The sequence below is a fragment of the Dermacentor variabilis genome, chromosome 5, assembly GCF_050947875.1.
Source record: "Dermacentor variabilis isolate Ectoservices chromosome 5, ASM5094787v1, whole genome shotgun sequence".
Classification (NCBI taxonomy): Eukaryota; Metazoa; Arthropoda; class Arachnida; order Ixodida; family Ixodidae; genus Dermacentor; species Dermacentor variabilis.
In genome coordinates this window covers 14105580-14122864 of record NC_134572.1, presented here as the reverse complement: position 1 = coordinate 14122864, position 17285 = coordinate 14105580, and the positions used below count along the sequence as shown (strand labels likewise).

Below are 17285 nucleotides of genomic sequence, written 5' to 3'. Positions count from 1 at the left end.
ATATGCAACGCAACCAGCAATAGAATATCTTTAATATATTCGCGGGTGGCCCTGTGTGCCACCTGCTGGCTACGCCACCGAGTTTTACTGAAAGCAGTTTGGTGGGATTTACACTGTATTTGCCTTCGTAATCAATTTTCAGGGCCCTATTTGGTGTTGCCTCCTGAGTAGAGAGAACTCTGCATGTTTATTGCTGTTACAAAACTTATAACATTGTATTGAATTAGACAGCACAACACTTTTTCTGGTGCATACTTCAGTCTTTTCTGCTTGAACCATCACGTTTCTGCTTTAGCTCAGTTTAGGAGTGTCATGTTGCATGCAAGTATCCATTTACCATTTGCTAGTTCGTACAGCCATATCTTCCAGTCCTTTAAAAGAAAACTTAAACGAAATCATGGACTATATAGGTAAAAAGCAGAGTTTCAGATAATGTGCATATAGAGCCATCTTCACACAAAATTTAGGTTTAAAGCACGAGTGGGTGCATCATGAAAAGTAGCAAAAATAGGTTTTTGATACAAAAACTGAAAAAGAACACCACCATTACTACGTGCCGGAAACGATGCAGAATCTAGGACATTGAGAAGCAGCATGGTTGCTTGGCATGACCTCTGAGATGGGGCAGCACCGCAGCTAGCTGAAAATCTTGGCGGCAATGTTCTGGAATTTGTTTCATATTTGCCAACAAATACCAGTTGCATGTGTTAAAGTGCATGTGTTTTCTGATTAGGTGCTATTTAATGGGTGTTCATAAGAAAGTTCGACACTTACCCACCCTGCAGTTTTTTTTATTGCTTCAGTAGAACACAGTACTACTAATTTATAACCAATTTAGCCCAGGTGAATTTGATTGTAGTTAGCCTTTAACACAATGCCTATAATGTTCCATCTCATTGCTCTCTGCACAATGCTTAGCTTCTCATTCTCAAGTTTGTCATTTTCTAACTTTAGGCCCCACAGGTCAGTAGTGGCAAAATGTACTTGTATGCTTTTCTTTACAAGGATACCAGTAAGCTGCTGTTCATGGCTTGAGAATGCCTTGAATTTGTTGTAGCTAGGCACAACACACATAGAATGCACTTGGGACAACACGCAGTGCTAACTTCCAACAGCATATTTCCACCTTTCACAGCCATGCACGTGCCACCAAAATGTTGCAGGACGTATGTACAGTGTAGTCCACTGTTAAGCCCATTTTTTTATAGCGCCATACAAATTGATGCTGCAGCAGGGGATTCTGGTCACTTTGTGTCACATTGGCTGCCTTTACCCTGTTTTGATTTGTGAGCATGTACATTTCTACCTTTCACGAGTAGAAAGGGGAAGAAAAAAAAAAAGCATTCTCCGGTCTTGTGGTGCAGCTGGGCACATCTCCCCTGCACATGGCTGCTCAGAACGGGCATGTGGCGACAGCTGAAGTGCTGCTGCGAGCTGGCATCAGCCGAGACGCACGCACCAAGGTAGACCGCACCCCGCTGCATGTGGCAGCTCAAGAGGGCCACCTGGATGTGGTGGAGCTCTTGCTCAAGCACTCGGCCGACATTGAAGCTAAGGACATGGTGAGTGCCAAGAAGGGCTCTTGCAGCTGCATTCCGAAGAAGGGCGTCGAGGTGGCTCACAGTGTACAAGCATTAATCTCTTCATTGGCGAATGTTTTACTCAAGAACCGCTACGCCATGGGGAGTTTCTCTCAAAATTTTGTTTTAGGCAAGAAAAATGCTTTTTTTACGAAACCTTGATATGCAACAAGCAATTAGTTAATGTTACCCTACCGTCCTTTTCACTTCAAAAGCTCATTCTCATGTGAAAACTATTGAAGCACGATGCAGCACCTCCCCACGCCAACATCACAGTCCATCCCAGGACTTCCTTGAAAAGCAAACAGTTCTTTCGGCTCCACTGCCTTGCCAATATTTGTGATTCACAGATGTTGTAACTGTCTCGTCTATGTCATTCTCTTCTTCTATTTCGCTATACCTTTGTGGTTGGATTCACTGTCAAGCTCCAAAACGTATACATGTCAGAATCATCACTCTGTTGCAGCAATGCTGCAATTTCGCTGTCTGTCAAAGCATTTGGTATCTTCACCTCATCAAAGCTTTTCGACTTTTGGCATGATTCGCGTCAAAATCAGTAGTTCCTGCACTGAGAAAATTGCATGTTTGTAGACTCGCTACCCTCTTTGCTGTCTGCAAAAGCAAAGTGATGCCATCTCGAAAACAAACATACCCCTACTACTTACTACTTCTTCTGAGACATAGTAGCACATATTCTGCTTGAATAAAAATACATTTCCTTTGAATCACTCTCTTCATCATGGTGAGAGAGTTGTGCATCTGTAGATGTGCTCCCCATGGTATGATCAACTTGGCGGCGCATCTACAGAATTTCTCTCCACTTAAAGGGGTACTGAACCACTCCTCGGGCTTGGTGAAGGACGGTCCATGGATAGCATACGCTGCTCTGAACATCTGGGCCAAATTTTGCAGTCGTATGCAGCGTGCGGAGCTCACAAGCAGGGCGAAATGTCACCTTTAATTGAAACGCTCTCTTTTCAACAGAAGCCGCCTGCTCCTCATTCTTTTCTGGATGCCTTATTGTGTAATATAGCAGATTTCCTTATATGGGCTGCTATTGGCCAATAGCTGACATCAATCAAGAAGGGTGTCTGCATCAGTGTGCTTCTTCCTACTGTTACTGTGCACATTTATTGACAATGTTTAATAGACAGGCTGAAGTAAGCGAAAGTCTGCTTTCAAATTTCAATAATAATTACGTACTTACGTATGACGCCAACTATTGCCTGCTTACACTTGGCCTCGGCTGTCCGCGTAGGAATTAAAGTTTGGCCACCCTGCTTATCAGTGTCATAAGGGTCGGGTCTCACTAATTTGGACTCTTTTTGAGCTAGTCTCAGACCATGTGAAACTTAAGAATAGATCACATGCATGCCTGCCAGCGTGCGCCCACTCCTGGTTAGACGCCTTGGCAGACTTCGCTTCAAAATGCGCAAGTTGGATGTGGCTACTATCCGTTGGTCAAGCTGGAGCAGAACAAAGCCAGCCCGCACCATGTAGCATGGCCACACTGGAGCATATGAGTGTGAGCATGCGCTCAAGCTCTGTCATGCACAAAGCCAATGCTGCACACACGCACTGCAGTTGCATTTTGCTGCAGTCTGCTATGTAGCATAGATATTGTGGCCTCTGCAGGGTGCTGCGATGAGTCCGCTGGCTGAGTGCACTGCGGCTCGCTGAGGACAACTGCATTTGGCTACATTTTGCGACTAGTTGGTGCCAAAATCTGAAGCAGTGGCGTCTACGTGAACATCCAGAATCGTTGAAGAGCATATGCTGGTGCATGTTGGTAACCCATAGTAACAACTTTTTTAGCGCACAAGAAAGAACACAGGAATAAAAGGAACGACGCGGACACAGTGTCATTTCTTTAATTTCAAATAGATTTTTCGACTTTGATAAAAAATGGTTCAGAGCCCCTATGCAGGGATGAGGCACTTCAAAAAGCTTTCTTATTTTTTTAACAATTTGAATGAAATTTGCACAGTTAATGTATTTTTACCAGCTGATTTCAATAGTGCAATAATTTGTTTCTATGATAGATATTGCTATGGTGCATTTGGACAGGATCGTGCGTGCGAGACGGAGACACAGAGGATGTGGTAGACTGTTTCCTGGAGCTGTGACATTTGCACCAGCCTGCGCAGTTACCACTAACTTTCCCCATGTAAATAGTTGTACATACATTTGTGCATTGGGCTTCCTCTTCGTAACATTTGGTGGAGGCGCTGGGTAATGACTTAGCACGGAGCTTCGCAGTGGCCACCGCTTCGGTTCTTCACCGATGTTGCAGGAGATGGTACCTAGTTCGGCAATGACTGCGTCAACTGTCATAGTCACGCATCCATGGGATACAGGAACCTTCTGCGGCACTGATGGCACCGATGTCAATGACTGGCTGGAGATGTATGAGCGGGTGTACCGGCACAACAAATGGGATCCCACAGTGATGCTGATGAACATATTTTACTTGGCAGGAACTGCGTGAGTGTGGTTTCAAAACCATGAAGAAGAACTGTGTGTCTGGGATACCTGCAAGCAGAAGCTGCGAGTTCTCTTTGGAAAACCACTGGGCCAGAAAGTCATTGCCAAGAAAGAGTTGGCATCACGAGTTCAGACGTCTACAGAAGGCTATGTCGCTTATGCACAAGACGTGCTGGCACTCTGCCGCAAGGCCGACGCTGTAATGCCAGAGTCTCAAAAAGTTGGGTATGTCTTAAAAGGTATTGCCGATGATGCCTTCAATTTACTCACTTGTAAAACCTGTGCTTTGGTTATCACAAAGTGGAAGTGTTTTGAGCAGGTGAAAAGCTGTCGTATCTGTCAGTCATTTGCAGAGCTTCCTAATACAGCTGCAACATCGTCTTGTGAAGACAGACAAGACTATTCTTCATGGCGGCAGCAGCCTTCAGAGCAGCTGACGAAGATTGTGTGCCGTGAACTGGCACCCACGTGTCCTGCAACCTTCTACCCACCTGTCAGTGATAGATGCGCTCCTGTGGTTCCCCTTGTTCAGGCTACAGTATTGTACGCCAATAACTCGCCAATGTCGGCTTGCAGTCAGTTTGCACCGTGGCCACTTTCCAGCCAACTGAACGTCCATTGCTCATGCCTACTCAAAATCAGTAGATACCTTGAGGTTCTCGCAACGTGGCAGAGGGCCGAACACCGGATGAGCGACCTATTTGCTTCAGTTGCCGCCGCGTTGGTCACGTCGCCGGTACTGTCGCAACCGCTGGTCCTCGATGCCATTCTTGAACAGCCCTCGTCGAGACAGCGGTTTTCACCATATCCAGCTGCAAGCCGAGCCTAACCTGCACGCCACTGACAGTGCGACCACATAGCGTCGTCAATCACAGTCTCTGAGCAGTCACTAGTCCCGTTAGCTGCAAAGTTGTCACCCGTCGTTCCGACCTGGGCGCGTACCTTCGGAAAAATAAAAGATGCAGCGCCTGGAAGTGACGCTGCATTGTCGACATCTCCACCAAAGCCTCTCACCCTGCCGACCAGACGCAATGTAGTCGATGTAGAAGTTGATGGTGTAGTTGTCCCAGCACTTGTCGATACTGGAGCTGATATCTCGGTGATGAGCAACCGCCTTCATTGCTGCCTGAAGCAAGTCGTTACACCTGCTGCATCTCGTGCTATCCGGATCGTCGATGGAGCAGTGCCCATTATTCTTGGCATACGCACTGCCTGAATAACTTGCTGGCTTCAACACTGCCATTTTCTTGCTGTTCTGGAATGGTGTTCCCCTGACTTGATCTTCGGCCTCTACTTTTTATTGGACCATTCAGCACTGATTGGCTGCACTGCTGGCCTCCTCCAACTCTAGCTGCCTATTTACTGCTGTGCTCCAAAATCAGCTGAGCCTCGTTTATGTTCTGTAGACTTTGTACAGTTGCTGCTTCAAGCCTCCATGTATATGCCTTTGACGTTCCCATCTGTTATCGACGGTGACTATGTGCTGACTCCTAATGTCAATGTTCTTTAGCTATGCACACTTGCCATTCCTCATACCATTGTGACCATTGCCGATAACAGTGTATTTCTTCCTGTTTTAAATTTTGGTTTAAGTACGCAAGTTATTCCAAAAGGCATGTCGCTCGGCAGAGATTCCGCCATCTCTGTATTAGATGTTCCGTGCTCATCTGCAGCCACCTGCTGTCCAATCAGTTTCGCAACATCCGATCTCAGCATTCTAAGGTGAAAGCCTTTATAGGTTCATGGTGAAGTTTGTGTCGGCATACCTAACCGTCGGAGTGTCCTCCGAAGCGTCATCACGCCATATGAAGACAGATTAAAGAATGAAAAATGATTGATAGTGACAGTTAGTACATGATAATATTGTAATAGAGATTGGTAGAGGTTAATAATGACTAATAATCACTACTAATGACTTGTAATAACTACTAATGACTCCGAAATGAACAGTATGTCTAATGATGGCTTGTAATAACCACAATTGATTAGAAATTACTAGAAATGTCTAGAAATGAGTACTAATGACTACAAAATAGCCAATATGTCTAACGACGGCTTGCGATGACCACAATTGATTACAAATGACTAAATATGCTTACTAGTGAGCAGTAATTACTAATAATGACTGAAATGACTTGTAATGACTATGAAATGACCAATATATCTAATGAGAACTTGTGATGACTACAGTTGATTGGAAAGGACTGAAAATGCTTATTAATGAACAGTAATGATTGAAATGACCGATATGTCTGGCAAATCGTAAGAACTACAATTGATTAGAATTGACTAAAAATGCTTAGTAATGATCAGTAATGACTGATAATGACTGAAATAACTATACGACCAACATGTCTAATGATTGCTTGTAATGACCACAATTGTTTACAAATGACTAAAGATGCTTAGTGAGCAGTAATGACTAATAATGACTGAAATGACTTGTAGTGACTACGAAATGACCAATATGTCTAACGACAACTTGTAGCGACTACAATTCATTAGAAATGACTAAAAATTCTTAGTAATGACCAGTAACGACTTGTAGTGACTATGCTATGACCAACATGTCTAACGACTGCTTGTAGTGATCACAATTGATTACAAATGACTAAACATGCTTAGTAGTGAGCAGTAATGACTAAAAGAAGAGAAAGAGAAGAGGCAAAGAGAAAGAGGTGAATGATAAGAGAAGGAAGAGTAGGCTTTTGCCATTCACCTCTTAAGAGAGATCTTAAGAGACCCCGTAATTCTTATCGAAGATGATCGCTCAAGACCTGCTGCTTGAACAGGCTGCGGATCTTTGTCTCATCCTCGTGTCTTATCGTGATGTCTTTGACTGAAGATCCCCCTGTGGGACAGACTTCCGTTGTGACACATAAGATTGACACCGGTGATGCTAGACCTATCCGTCGACGACCTTATCGCATGTCTCACGCAGAATGCCACATTATCCAAGCTGAAGTAGACAAGATGCTAACCAAAATTGTGATTGTGTCCTCTTCGAGTCCTTAAGCATTGCCAGTTGTCTTGCTCAAAAAGAAGAATGGCAGCGGGCGATTTTGTGTTGACTACTGTCAACTGCACCAGGTCGGGAAAAAGAATGTGTACCCTCTCCCGCAAATTGATGACACTCTCGACTACCTTCACGAGGGTGTCTACCAACTGGGAAAACTGGGAATTATCAGGGATTTTGGATAGTCTGGAAATACTCAGGGAAATCTCAGGGAATTTTTGCGTCTATCAGGGAAAATTTTCTGTAACTTTATAGAAAGGGAACGAAGGTTGCGATAATGCTAGCTGGCTTGAGTAAAACAGAGAGGAATCGTAATGAATCGTCGTTTACGCCGTGTCGACGGCTGGAGGAGTTGCCATTGTACGGTCAACGGCCGACTTCCGGACATCCGACGGCTTCGTTCTTATACGTTGACCATAGGGTCAACGTATAAGAACGTCTGAAATTTCGGACGCAAGAACCTTTCGCTGTCTAATTTTCTGGACTTTTTGCCGTGACCGCAAGTCCAAAATGGCATTAGTCAAAGCCACCACCTTCGATTTTGAGTTTCTCGCCGCCTCGAACCGGCACTCTCGCGCAGATCCGCTGGCAGCCGTAGCCATCACCACAGAAATGCCAGGCGTAGCTGCTTCGACGTTCGCTATTAAGTTTCTTGCCGTTTGGTGCCGTGTTCTTTATTGAAAGGATTCACCGCTGTCAGCAATGGCACCGACTCCACCTTTCTGGTACTTGCGATTGGCTTCAGAAGTCGGAAAGCACGGCGTGTTGCATAATGCCGGGTCCCGAAAGTCAGCTTTGCCTCATTACAGAAATGTTACGCGGCGAAGCATAACAAGCATGGGAAGGGACAATTGTCACAGGACACAGTACGTATTCCTTAATTATACACGCGTGCTCCCGTCATCTCTTGTCACAGTACGAGCACCGATACGCCTAATAAGTGTACTGGCAGCCCTTCAGAGCTTTTTCGGATGTGCCTATGGCGATTTGAGCCCTTACGGGCCGCACAAGACATGCATTAATTTTTTCGAACTGCCCGATTTTTCGGACGTTGACTGTACAACTGACCAAGAGGATGCTTCAAATGGTCCGTGTGGCGAACGTGCAGCTGAAGGAGGACGTGAACAGAAAGGACCTACGCGTTGAATAAATGGGAAAGGAAGCGAGCTGCTGCTTCTTTGAAGGAGCTTGAGCTCACAAAAAAAGGTGTTGGTTGACTACGAGATGCAGGTGTCCCTCATCCAAACCAAAATAAACCCTTTAAAGCAGCGAAATGCAAGACTGAGTCGTGTGCGGGCTGAGCATATGTCAGGAGAGTTGAGGTTGACTTGACAGCTGTTCAGAGAGAGAATATCACTTGTGACAAAAGTTCGGGCCTCATACGAATGAGCTTGCTATAAATTGATAGAAATAGCTCATATTCAAAACTATTTGCTTTTGTATGCATCTCCTTTTTATTCGTATTTGAGAGTGTTCAACTCAATTTGCAATGGGCTTTACCACTTCTTTCGAAGGTATTTTATTTGCTGTGCATTTCACTAACCCCTTTCTTCTGTTTTATTATTGAATAAAATAAACACTACTCCTTACTGTTGAAACTTGATGGAATCATTTTTTTTCTTTTTTCTTATTAAAATGCTTACTAGAGAGTGACAGCATAGGGCGGCATGGTATTAGCGTTTAAAAAAAGTTCTGTCACTCGGGGAAAGCCTGGAAAACTTGGGGAATTTGGAAATGTCAATTTGGTAGACACCCTGACCATGGTCCCTCATATCACAGCTGCAGAAGGCCACAAAGGCGCTTGTGCATTTTCTGAACCAACTGGACTGATCGATCGTCTGTGGTACAGTGCTGAGAAATTTATTACGTCTGCGACATCAACACTTTCTCTCCTTATATTGATCTTACCCTCTCCTTTCCCGTTTCCCAAGTGCAGGGTAGCCAACCAGGCTCTGTCCTGGTTAGCCTCCTTTTTTTATCTTTCTCTCTCTCTCTCTCCCCATTAAATACATGCATGCCTCAACACACTGCTTGCACTTGCAGTTTGTAGGCAGTGATTTTATGAACTGTCTTCACAGGCTGTGCATGTAAAGACTTTTCTGCACTGTATGTAACTGTGGGCCAACAGAAATTTCTGTGCAGCAGCTGAGTGGCTGAACATTTGATGTCTTTGTGTTTCAACAGCTGCGCATGACGCCCCTTCACTGGGCAGTGGAGAGAGGACATCTGGACGTGATCAAATGCCTCTTACGGTGGGGTGCAGATGTAGGTGCATGCAGCAAGTTTGAAAAGACACCGCTTGACATTGCCCTGGACAACGATTATGTTGAAGTGGTCAGAGTGCTTCAGGTAGGTGCTGTCCTCTCACCACCTTCATAAACTTCGTATAATGCACCCACACATATGCTGCTACCATGATAAAGCATTTATACAGTTAAATCTCGATAAATTTGTCGGTAAAATCGGCAATTTCCTTCATTATATAGAAATTTTGTCATATTGAAATTTGACCTTTTATGCAAATAAGTACTCACGTCGAACAATTCTTTTACACAGACAGGGGCCACGGAATTATACGAATTGTTGGGAAATTCAGAAAACATTTCCTTTTGCTAAATTTGGGAGCCTGCAACGAATGATACAGTTTTATGCCGCATACATCGACAATATTATCTACATTGGCGGTACGAATTAAGCAAAGCCAGCCACAGTTTCATGTGCACTCCCCACTATAGTAATAAAATGAAAACAGAAAGTTGCAGAATGCTTCTGATTGTAATTTGCACATAATTGTGGCTTTCATAAATGATAAACTTTTCTTACCAAAAAAAAAATCATAATAATTGTCCAAGTAGTGGCATAGGCAGAAAAGGGATTTCGTGCCAACTTCCCCTCAAAACAGTTATCTAGGTAGCCATATGAATACATATTGAATGTTACACTACTTGGCAGGCCAATTATAAATGTTTTTTCTGGCTAGACTTTGCTTCACCATGTTTAGATTTTGCATGAAGCTAGCATTTAGCAATGCATACTTGTCAACTGTTCGGAATTTACCGTAATGTTTACAAATATGGGCTTGTTTTATGATTTTACGGGTGTTGCATCAAGCTCTACAAAATATAAATTTTGTTGGCAAAGCAGTTATGCTCATTGGTCTCTGAACCTTCTGTTGGAAGTCTTCTGATAGTGAAAAGACGCTAGGGGGGTATGCTTGCTTTGAGTGCAAGTACATACAGACAAGTTCCTGAAGCAGGTGAAATCAGCATCTTCCGATTGTAGAAAAATTTGTCAGTCATTACTGTTCCTAGTTTGCTGCTGCTTGTTTGCTGTGTCAAAAGGTAAATCATTTTTAATGAAGTGTGCATGTAATGTGCTCAGGGCAAGTGTTAAAATGTGTGCTATTTACTCCCCCCCTTCCCTTTTCCCCCCATCATACCTGTAGGATTTTTACAAATCTTAAGCTTCACAGGTTGACAGGTATGATGGCATCTTTTGTTTAAAATTGCATTTTACTGTAGTAGTTGCCTATTGTGTTCTGAATGAACCGGGACAGTGTATAGCAGTGCCACACTGAACCAGGTATATTTTTGCAGGTGCCCATGGTTGTGCCGATCTGTTGGGAGCAGTAAAACTATGTGTTTTGTTGACCCTGCCATGGGCAATTTACCTTTCTTGGACAGATGGTGCCATTGTTGCTTACATTTAGAAAAATGTAGTTTTAACACAGGCAATGCATACTTCCAATTCATCCTGAATGAAATAGACAAGTGCTTGTACCCAAAAATGGCATTAGGATGTAGACTGGGAAATGCACTTTGCCCCAATGCACAATGAACTGCATGTCTGTGAAATTTGAGGTTGTGAGCTTGCAGTTCAGCTAGAAGAGATATTTATACCTGTATTCTTCTGTGACGCAACATTCAATTTGTGCAAGAATAGGCAGTATGTTGTGGAAGTAAAACCTCACAACTGCTGCAGTCAAACCTTCTGAAAACAAACCTATATCTGGCAGAAATATCTTCTTCATATCTGGCATTCCTGATAAGCTTTTATTCATTACATGCTAATATCGGTGAAAATGTTTTAGATTTACTTCGGTACATGCAATAATCCCTTACATCTGTGTTCGTTAATCAAGCCTAGAGTGTAGTGGCATCTTGAGAGCGCACTGATTCTTGCACTTGCTGATTTACTATTCCTTGATAACCACCAGTGTTAGAAGCGATATTAGGTGTATATTGTGCAGCAAACTTGCTGTGAGATCGAGCTACAGGAGGCAGCACCATGGCCTTAAGTGTGGATAGGGGGTTGGCGGCACACAATGAAATATACACGGTGGTCCTCTCTTCAAACAATTTGGCCTGATTTTATGGAAATGAAACATGCTGACTGCAGTGAGTTGATCATGTATTTAAAGTTAAAATTGTCTATGCCAGAAATACTTTGCCACAAAAAGCATTCAATGGGTTCAGAAGAAGCTGAGTTATTAGCATTCAAAAGTCGCGTATGAACCTGTTTGCCGTGCTCCCGTTCCTTCTTCAATCCTTTGCATTGTGAAGGCTACGGCAGAGCGGGATGTGCCCACAATGCTCCGCCTCCTAAACATCACCGTGGTGTGCAGTTCAAATTTGATTTTGGATGTTCACGTAGACACCACTGCTTACGATTTAGCACCTACGATGTGCCAAACATAACCAAATGCGGTTGTCCCTAGTGAGCCACTATGTGCTCAGCCAGCAGACTCGTCATGGCACCCTGTGGTGGCTGCGGTATCTATGCTACGTAGCAGACCGCAGCTGCATGCAACTATAGTGCATACGCGCAGCGTTTACTTTGTGCATGACAGGGCTAGAGTGCTTGCTCACGCTCATATGCTCTAATCTGGTTGCGTTACGTGGTGCAAACCAGCTTTGGTCCTGCACCAGCTTGATCAATGGATTGTAGCCACATTCAACTTGCCCATGTTGAAGTACTGTAGCTTGATATGAAGCGAAGTCCCTTGAGGCATCTAACCAAGAGCGGCCAGGAGTGAGCAAGCACTGGAAAGCTTGCAGTGTTCAATGAAAACTAGTTGAAATTAGTGAGACCCAACGGCTACCACACCGGTGAGCAGAGTGGCCACAGTTTCTATGTGAGCGGCCAAGACCGAGCATGAACAGACGATAGTCAGCTTCTTCTGGAAGTATATAATTATTATCAAAATTTAAAAACAGATTTTCGCTTACTTCAGCCTGTTTATGAAATGTCGTCAATAAATATACACAGTAACAGTAAGAAGAAGTGTACTGATGCACACACCCTTCTTGATTGACATCAGCTATTGGCCAAAAGCAGCCGCATATGAGAATCTGCTATATTGCAAAATAAACCGTCCATGAAAGAGTGAGGAGCAGGCTTCTGTTGAAAAGAGAGCATTTAAGAGAAATGTGACTTCGCCCTCCACTTGTGAGCTCCACATGCCGCGTACCACTGCAAAATTTGGCTGAGGTGTTCACAGAAGCATATGCTATTTGCGGGCTGTGTTTTTTCACCAGACCTGAGGGGTGGTGAAAAAAGGACCCCTTGAAAGGACTCCTTGAAGGACCCCGTAAGGACCCCTTGACAGACATGCATGGTGTACATGCACATGGAGATACGTGAGGCCCAGCGGACAAGCAACAGAAACTACGCTATCCGTTACCAATGCAGCCATGCGTCGATTCGATCTCATGGCCAATACTTCCTTTTGGAGTGCTAGTACAGTAAGCTACAAAAGTTTATGGGACATGGGTATTGCTCTGGTCCATTAACCTTTTGAGGGTCGATTTTTTTCGCCATATGCAACCGCCCAGGGTTGATATTTTTTATTGCTGATTCCAATTCTTTTGGGGGACTTATTTCGAAAAAAATTTACCGTAATTTTTCTAGGGTGACCGTAAAGTGAACAAAAAAAAATTTTTGCGTTGGTATATATGTATTCTTCATTCATGAATAACAACAATAAGAAAGGAAATAAATTTATAAGAATTAAAACTTCAATGTATTGTTATACACGTAGTTCAAGGCTTTGAAAATCCGCACACGAGAATATTTCACAAGTCTCAAATATTCCTTCTCTTACACTAATAGTCCATAGTCCATAGCGTAATCGAACTGCATAGGTGTGCATACTCAAGAAAACTGTTTGGTTGTGTGCCCGTCAGAAAAGCAAAATGTGTGACAAACTTCCGCTAATGTAATCTTATCGCCAACCAGCTAGGGCAATTAGTTTTCACGAGTCTCAAAAAAAAAAAGAGAGAGAAAAGAAACTGAAATGCATGCATGGCGGCATCCTTCTTATGGGCACCCCTGTGAGCACTAAACGAGCAAGAAACAAGCGATCGCCCTTTGAGCAATTAGTAACGAGATAGCCATCAGTTTTGCAAGTGCAAGAAGTCGAAATCGCCCACGGCGCAAAACCCAAAGCGCCGCTCGCCCGTACGCGCCAATGCGCGAGCAGTAGTATATAGACGCGCGGAAGCAAAATAGTGCTAAAACAAACCATGCAACGAAAACCGAGAGAGGGAGGCACGCGAAAAAAATTCCCTGTATTCCCACATAGGGGCAGCACATGACAGAAAAGAAAAAGTTATGAGATTGGTGTGCTTTTTAAACGTACAGACGGCGCCAAAAATATATGGCATCGACCATTTTTGAACTTGTTCGCTGCGCCGTGTATTTACGTCATTGACCCTCAAATGTTTAAGGGACTTCTGATTTAATGGGTCACTGTGTAGGTCATAAGAACTATAGGAGATTGGAAAGTTTGAATTTGAGGCTATGTTTCCTGGGTTCATGGGAATACAGGTATTTCATCAAACCTTGTGGCCAACTACACTTGCCTAATAGGGCATGTGGCATTTGCAAAATATTGCTGCAGGTAAATGTGCATGCATTCATTCATGGTTACAGCAAGCAGGTAACAGTGGTGTCACTGAGGCATTTTCAATCACAATTGAGCCCCATTGGTATCAAATTTCACAACTGTGAATGACTTTATTGTGCAGGTTGCAAAAGGGGGTCATTTGCAGTTGAGAAATTTGATCCTCACCAGGGTTTATCGGGATAGAAATGCCTGTGTAACCAGGGTACAAAACACAACTTGTCCCCCTTAATATTGCTTTTCTTTTCACTTCTCACGGACACTGCAGTTATGCTTATGAATCATGCAACGGCTTCAACAAATGAAAGCTGCAATAAAAGATTGCTTTGCTAAATCAAGAAACTTGTAGTCCTCCTTAGGAGTGAAGTAAAAAAAAAAAAGAAAACTTGCAACGTTTTTCACTGCAATTGTTTGTAGCTGCATCATTAAATTTCGTTTTTAGGTACTAGAAGTACGTCATTTTCATTTGTGAAAATTCAACATTGTTTTTATTAAATGTGTGTGCTCTGTACTATATACCACAAAGCAATTAGCAAGAGCAATCTGTAATGTAATGCAGAATTTACTAGTAATCTCTTTGTGTTTATACATTACTCATGAAAATATTCTTGGCATCTGGTAACTAGTGGCCATCACAGATTAAATGCGAAGAAGAGTGTGCAGTTGCATCTCTGATGAAGCTCAATGGTCATATTTCAGGAACATGTCTGCAATCCAACCCGCACCAAAGAGACTGTGGAACAAACTTTCATACTGCCTGTCGCACAAATGACCAAGGTACATTAGTCTATCATGCCTGTTTTTTAGTATTTTTTTAATGTAAGTGTCATTCTCAGGTTCACACACTTTCCGTGGGCTGGCTATCTGTCTGTCTGTTGTCACACGTGCACACACGTGTGTGGCTGCACGTGTGTGTGCACTCACTGAGTCAGTGAGTATGTGCTCCGGGGTGTGTGCCGCTCTTCAGTGAACCCATTTCATGCCAACAGGTTGCATGCCACTGGGCATGTGCCGCTCTTCAATGATAACAAAAATCCTTTAAAATCCATCCAGTGCTGCGAAATTTAACCTGCATTGTAGATGTACATATTGAGACAGTTTGGTGTGAATAAATATTTATGCACATGCTACACATACTTCTGGTGGCGGTGTTAGATGACACAGCGTGTCCACTCGGAAGTGTGAGACAGGAGCCCAGCTGCATACACTCCTCATGCATGACACATTTTGCCAGTAGCAATACAGTGTCGTCATATTGCTTCGATGCTGATCGCATTAATATCTATATTTATCATGAGATTGCCTCTGGCAGATTTTTTATTTATTGATTGATCACTACCTAATTTTGCACAGCTGTGTGCACAGTATTTTCACTTTCTATATTGCGATAGCAACTCTGTAGAGACTCCAGGCACATTTCTGCTGTCGGTGTTGCCGTCGTTGTGATGTTTCGTATGAAGTCCAAGGGCAATAACACTGTTGCCGCGCGCTGTATGCTGTATGTGCAAGTGAAAGCATGTGAGGGTGAGCTGACGATGGTGGCTCAATCTCGCGCAAGGCACCGGGAGGGAAGGAGGGAGGGAGGAAAGGAAGGGGGCACATTCTATTCTGGCGGCTGCGTATGATGCAGCCGCGTGGACCCTATCTTGAAAGCCACCTGCGTTGCGGACAGAGGGCATCGAGTGCTGACAGCTTCGTGTGTGCTGTGTCCTTGCCACTTAGTTCAAATTTAAACGAGAGGCAGCATGAAGGTAACTTTGCTCTCTGCTGATGCCGCACTTCCTCATTATAGCATTTTCACAGCAAGTGTGCGCGGTCTTGAGTGAGATGTGTTCATGTTTGCTTGTGTGCGTGTGACACCATGCTTGTTAATTTGTAAGCGAATGCTTGCAAGTCTATACGGCCGATAAAGCTACTTACTTCGTATAGCTGTTTACTAATTTTTATCACAATCATCTATCACAATTTGCTATAACAATTTGCTTCACCTTTCAGGCGAAACTGTTCGGCAAATGACTGTGAACCACGGAAGTTCTTTCTGCTTTCTTTTCTCTCTTTTTCTTGCATGATATTTTTCTTGTCATATTTTTTAGCAAGTAAGACTTATGGTATCATTACCGTACTTAAAAAATTCTTGTTATAGCTGGACATCATTTCAGTGCAGCTTGAATCTGAAATACAATTGAAATGTGCTCATTATAACCAGTACATTGTTGTGTGTGTAATTGCTATGAATGGCTTCACTGCGTGCCTAGAACTAACATTTTTAAAACGTAGCTGTATATATTTATTTAGAGCTTTCTGGAGTTAATTATTCAAGTGAAAATTGCTTTATTTAGGGCTTTCTAAAATCTGAGTAGCATGGAAACTGGTCAGCAATCTAAAAGTTTTGTATTGCATTATTGAACACCGTATAAACTTAGGTTATCTACATTTGATGAAGGTGCCCTGCTGACCTTTGATGTCACTGAAGTATGTGTGTGAGTACGGCTGCTTAGTGAAACTAAGGTGTGGCCTGCCGCATCACGCACCATCAATGAGCGAGCGAGTGACAAGCGGCGTTTTCAGATGCGGCCGCTACTTTGGGTGGGAGCGCTGCGCATTGGTGAACGCTGGTGTGCCAGATAGAATAGTGCGATATTGCGCTGGGTAGCAAGCGTAGCGAAAAAGCACGGTTACTGTTTTACGTGCATTTTCATTTTACCATCTAGCTTTTTCATTATACATTTATAATGTTGAATGATAGATGCATCACGGTAAACGCAATGCCAAAGAACTGTTTTGTGCCGTGATGTGAATCAAATGCTGCAAGGAACTCTGACTTTTCCTATCACGAGCTGCCCGCAAGGGAACTCCGGGATGCCTGCCGATGAAACGTTTCACAACAAGGCAACGACCAAGGCAGCCAGTGGGTGCTGAACTCCAGGGCCGCCATTGATTCGCTTCATTTCAAGGAGAATGACTACATGGTCGGACTGAAATGCAAGGTGCTGTGGCCGTCGTAGCCTGTGTACATGCTGCCCGCAACGTTGAAGAAACGCAGATCACTAGTTCGTGTCCCGCCTCCCACTGCCATAAGCAGGCGACTCTTCCAGCAAGAGCTTTGTGTAGGCTCACAAAACAGTGTCCCACTGCTCCGATGCATACTTTGCTGAAAATGAAGGCGACTTCAAGCTTTGCGCAATGCTGCCACATGCAGACAGGGTCTCTTCTCAGTAAGACTGCCTGGACACGCGATGCAGCTTGCAAAACCACGTGGAAGCACAAGAATGCCAGACGTTTAATTTAACGAGCTTCATGG

General features: G+C 43.7%; 1 protein-coding gene across 7 annotated transcripts in view; it reads left to right on the top strand.

The window, feature by feature from the left end:
* The window catches only part of LOC142582270 (uncharacterized), a 69315-nt gene that overhangs the window by 2694 nt on the left and 49336 nt on the right, over nucleotides 1–17285 (top strand). For all 7 annotated transcript variants that reach the window (XM_075691764.1, XM_075691762.1, XM_075691761.1 and 4 more), the window contains exons 4-6: nucleotides 1365–1562; nucleotides 9265–9429; nucleotides 14684–14761. In XM_075691764.1, the coding sequence (XP_075547879.1) occupies nucleotides 1365–1562; nucleotides 9265–9429; nucleotides 14684–14761 (441 nt within the window). The remainder of the gene's footprint in view (nucleotides 1–1364; nucleotides 1563–9264; nucleotides 9430–14683; nucleotides 14762–17285) is intronic.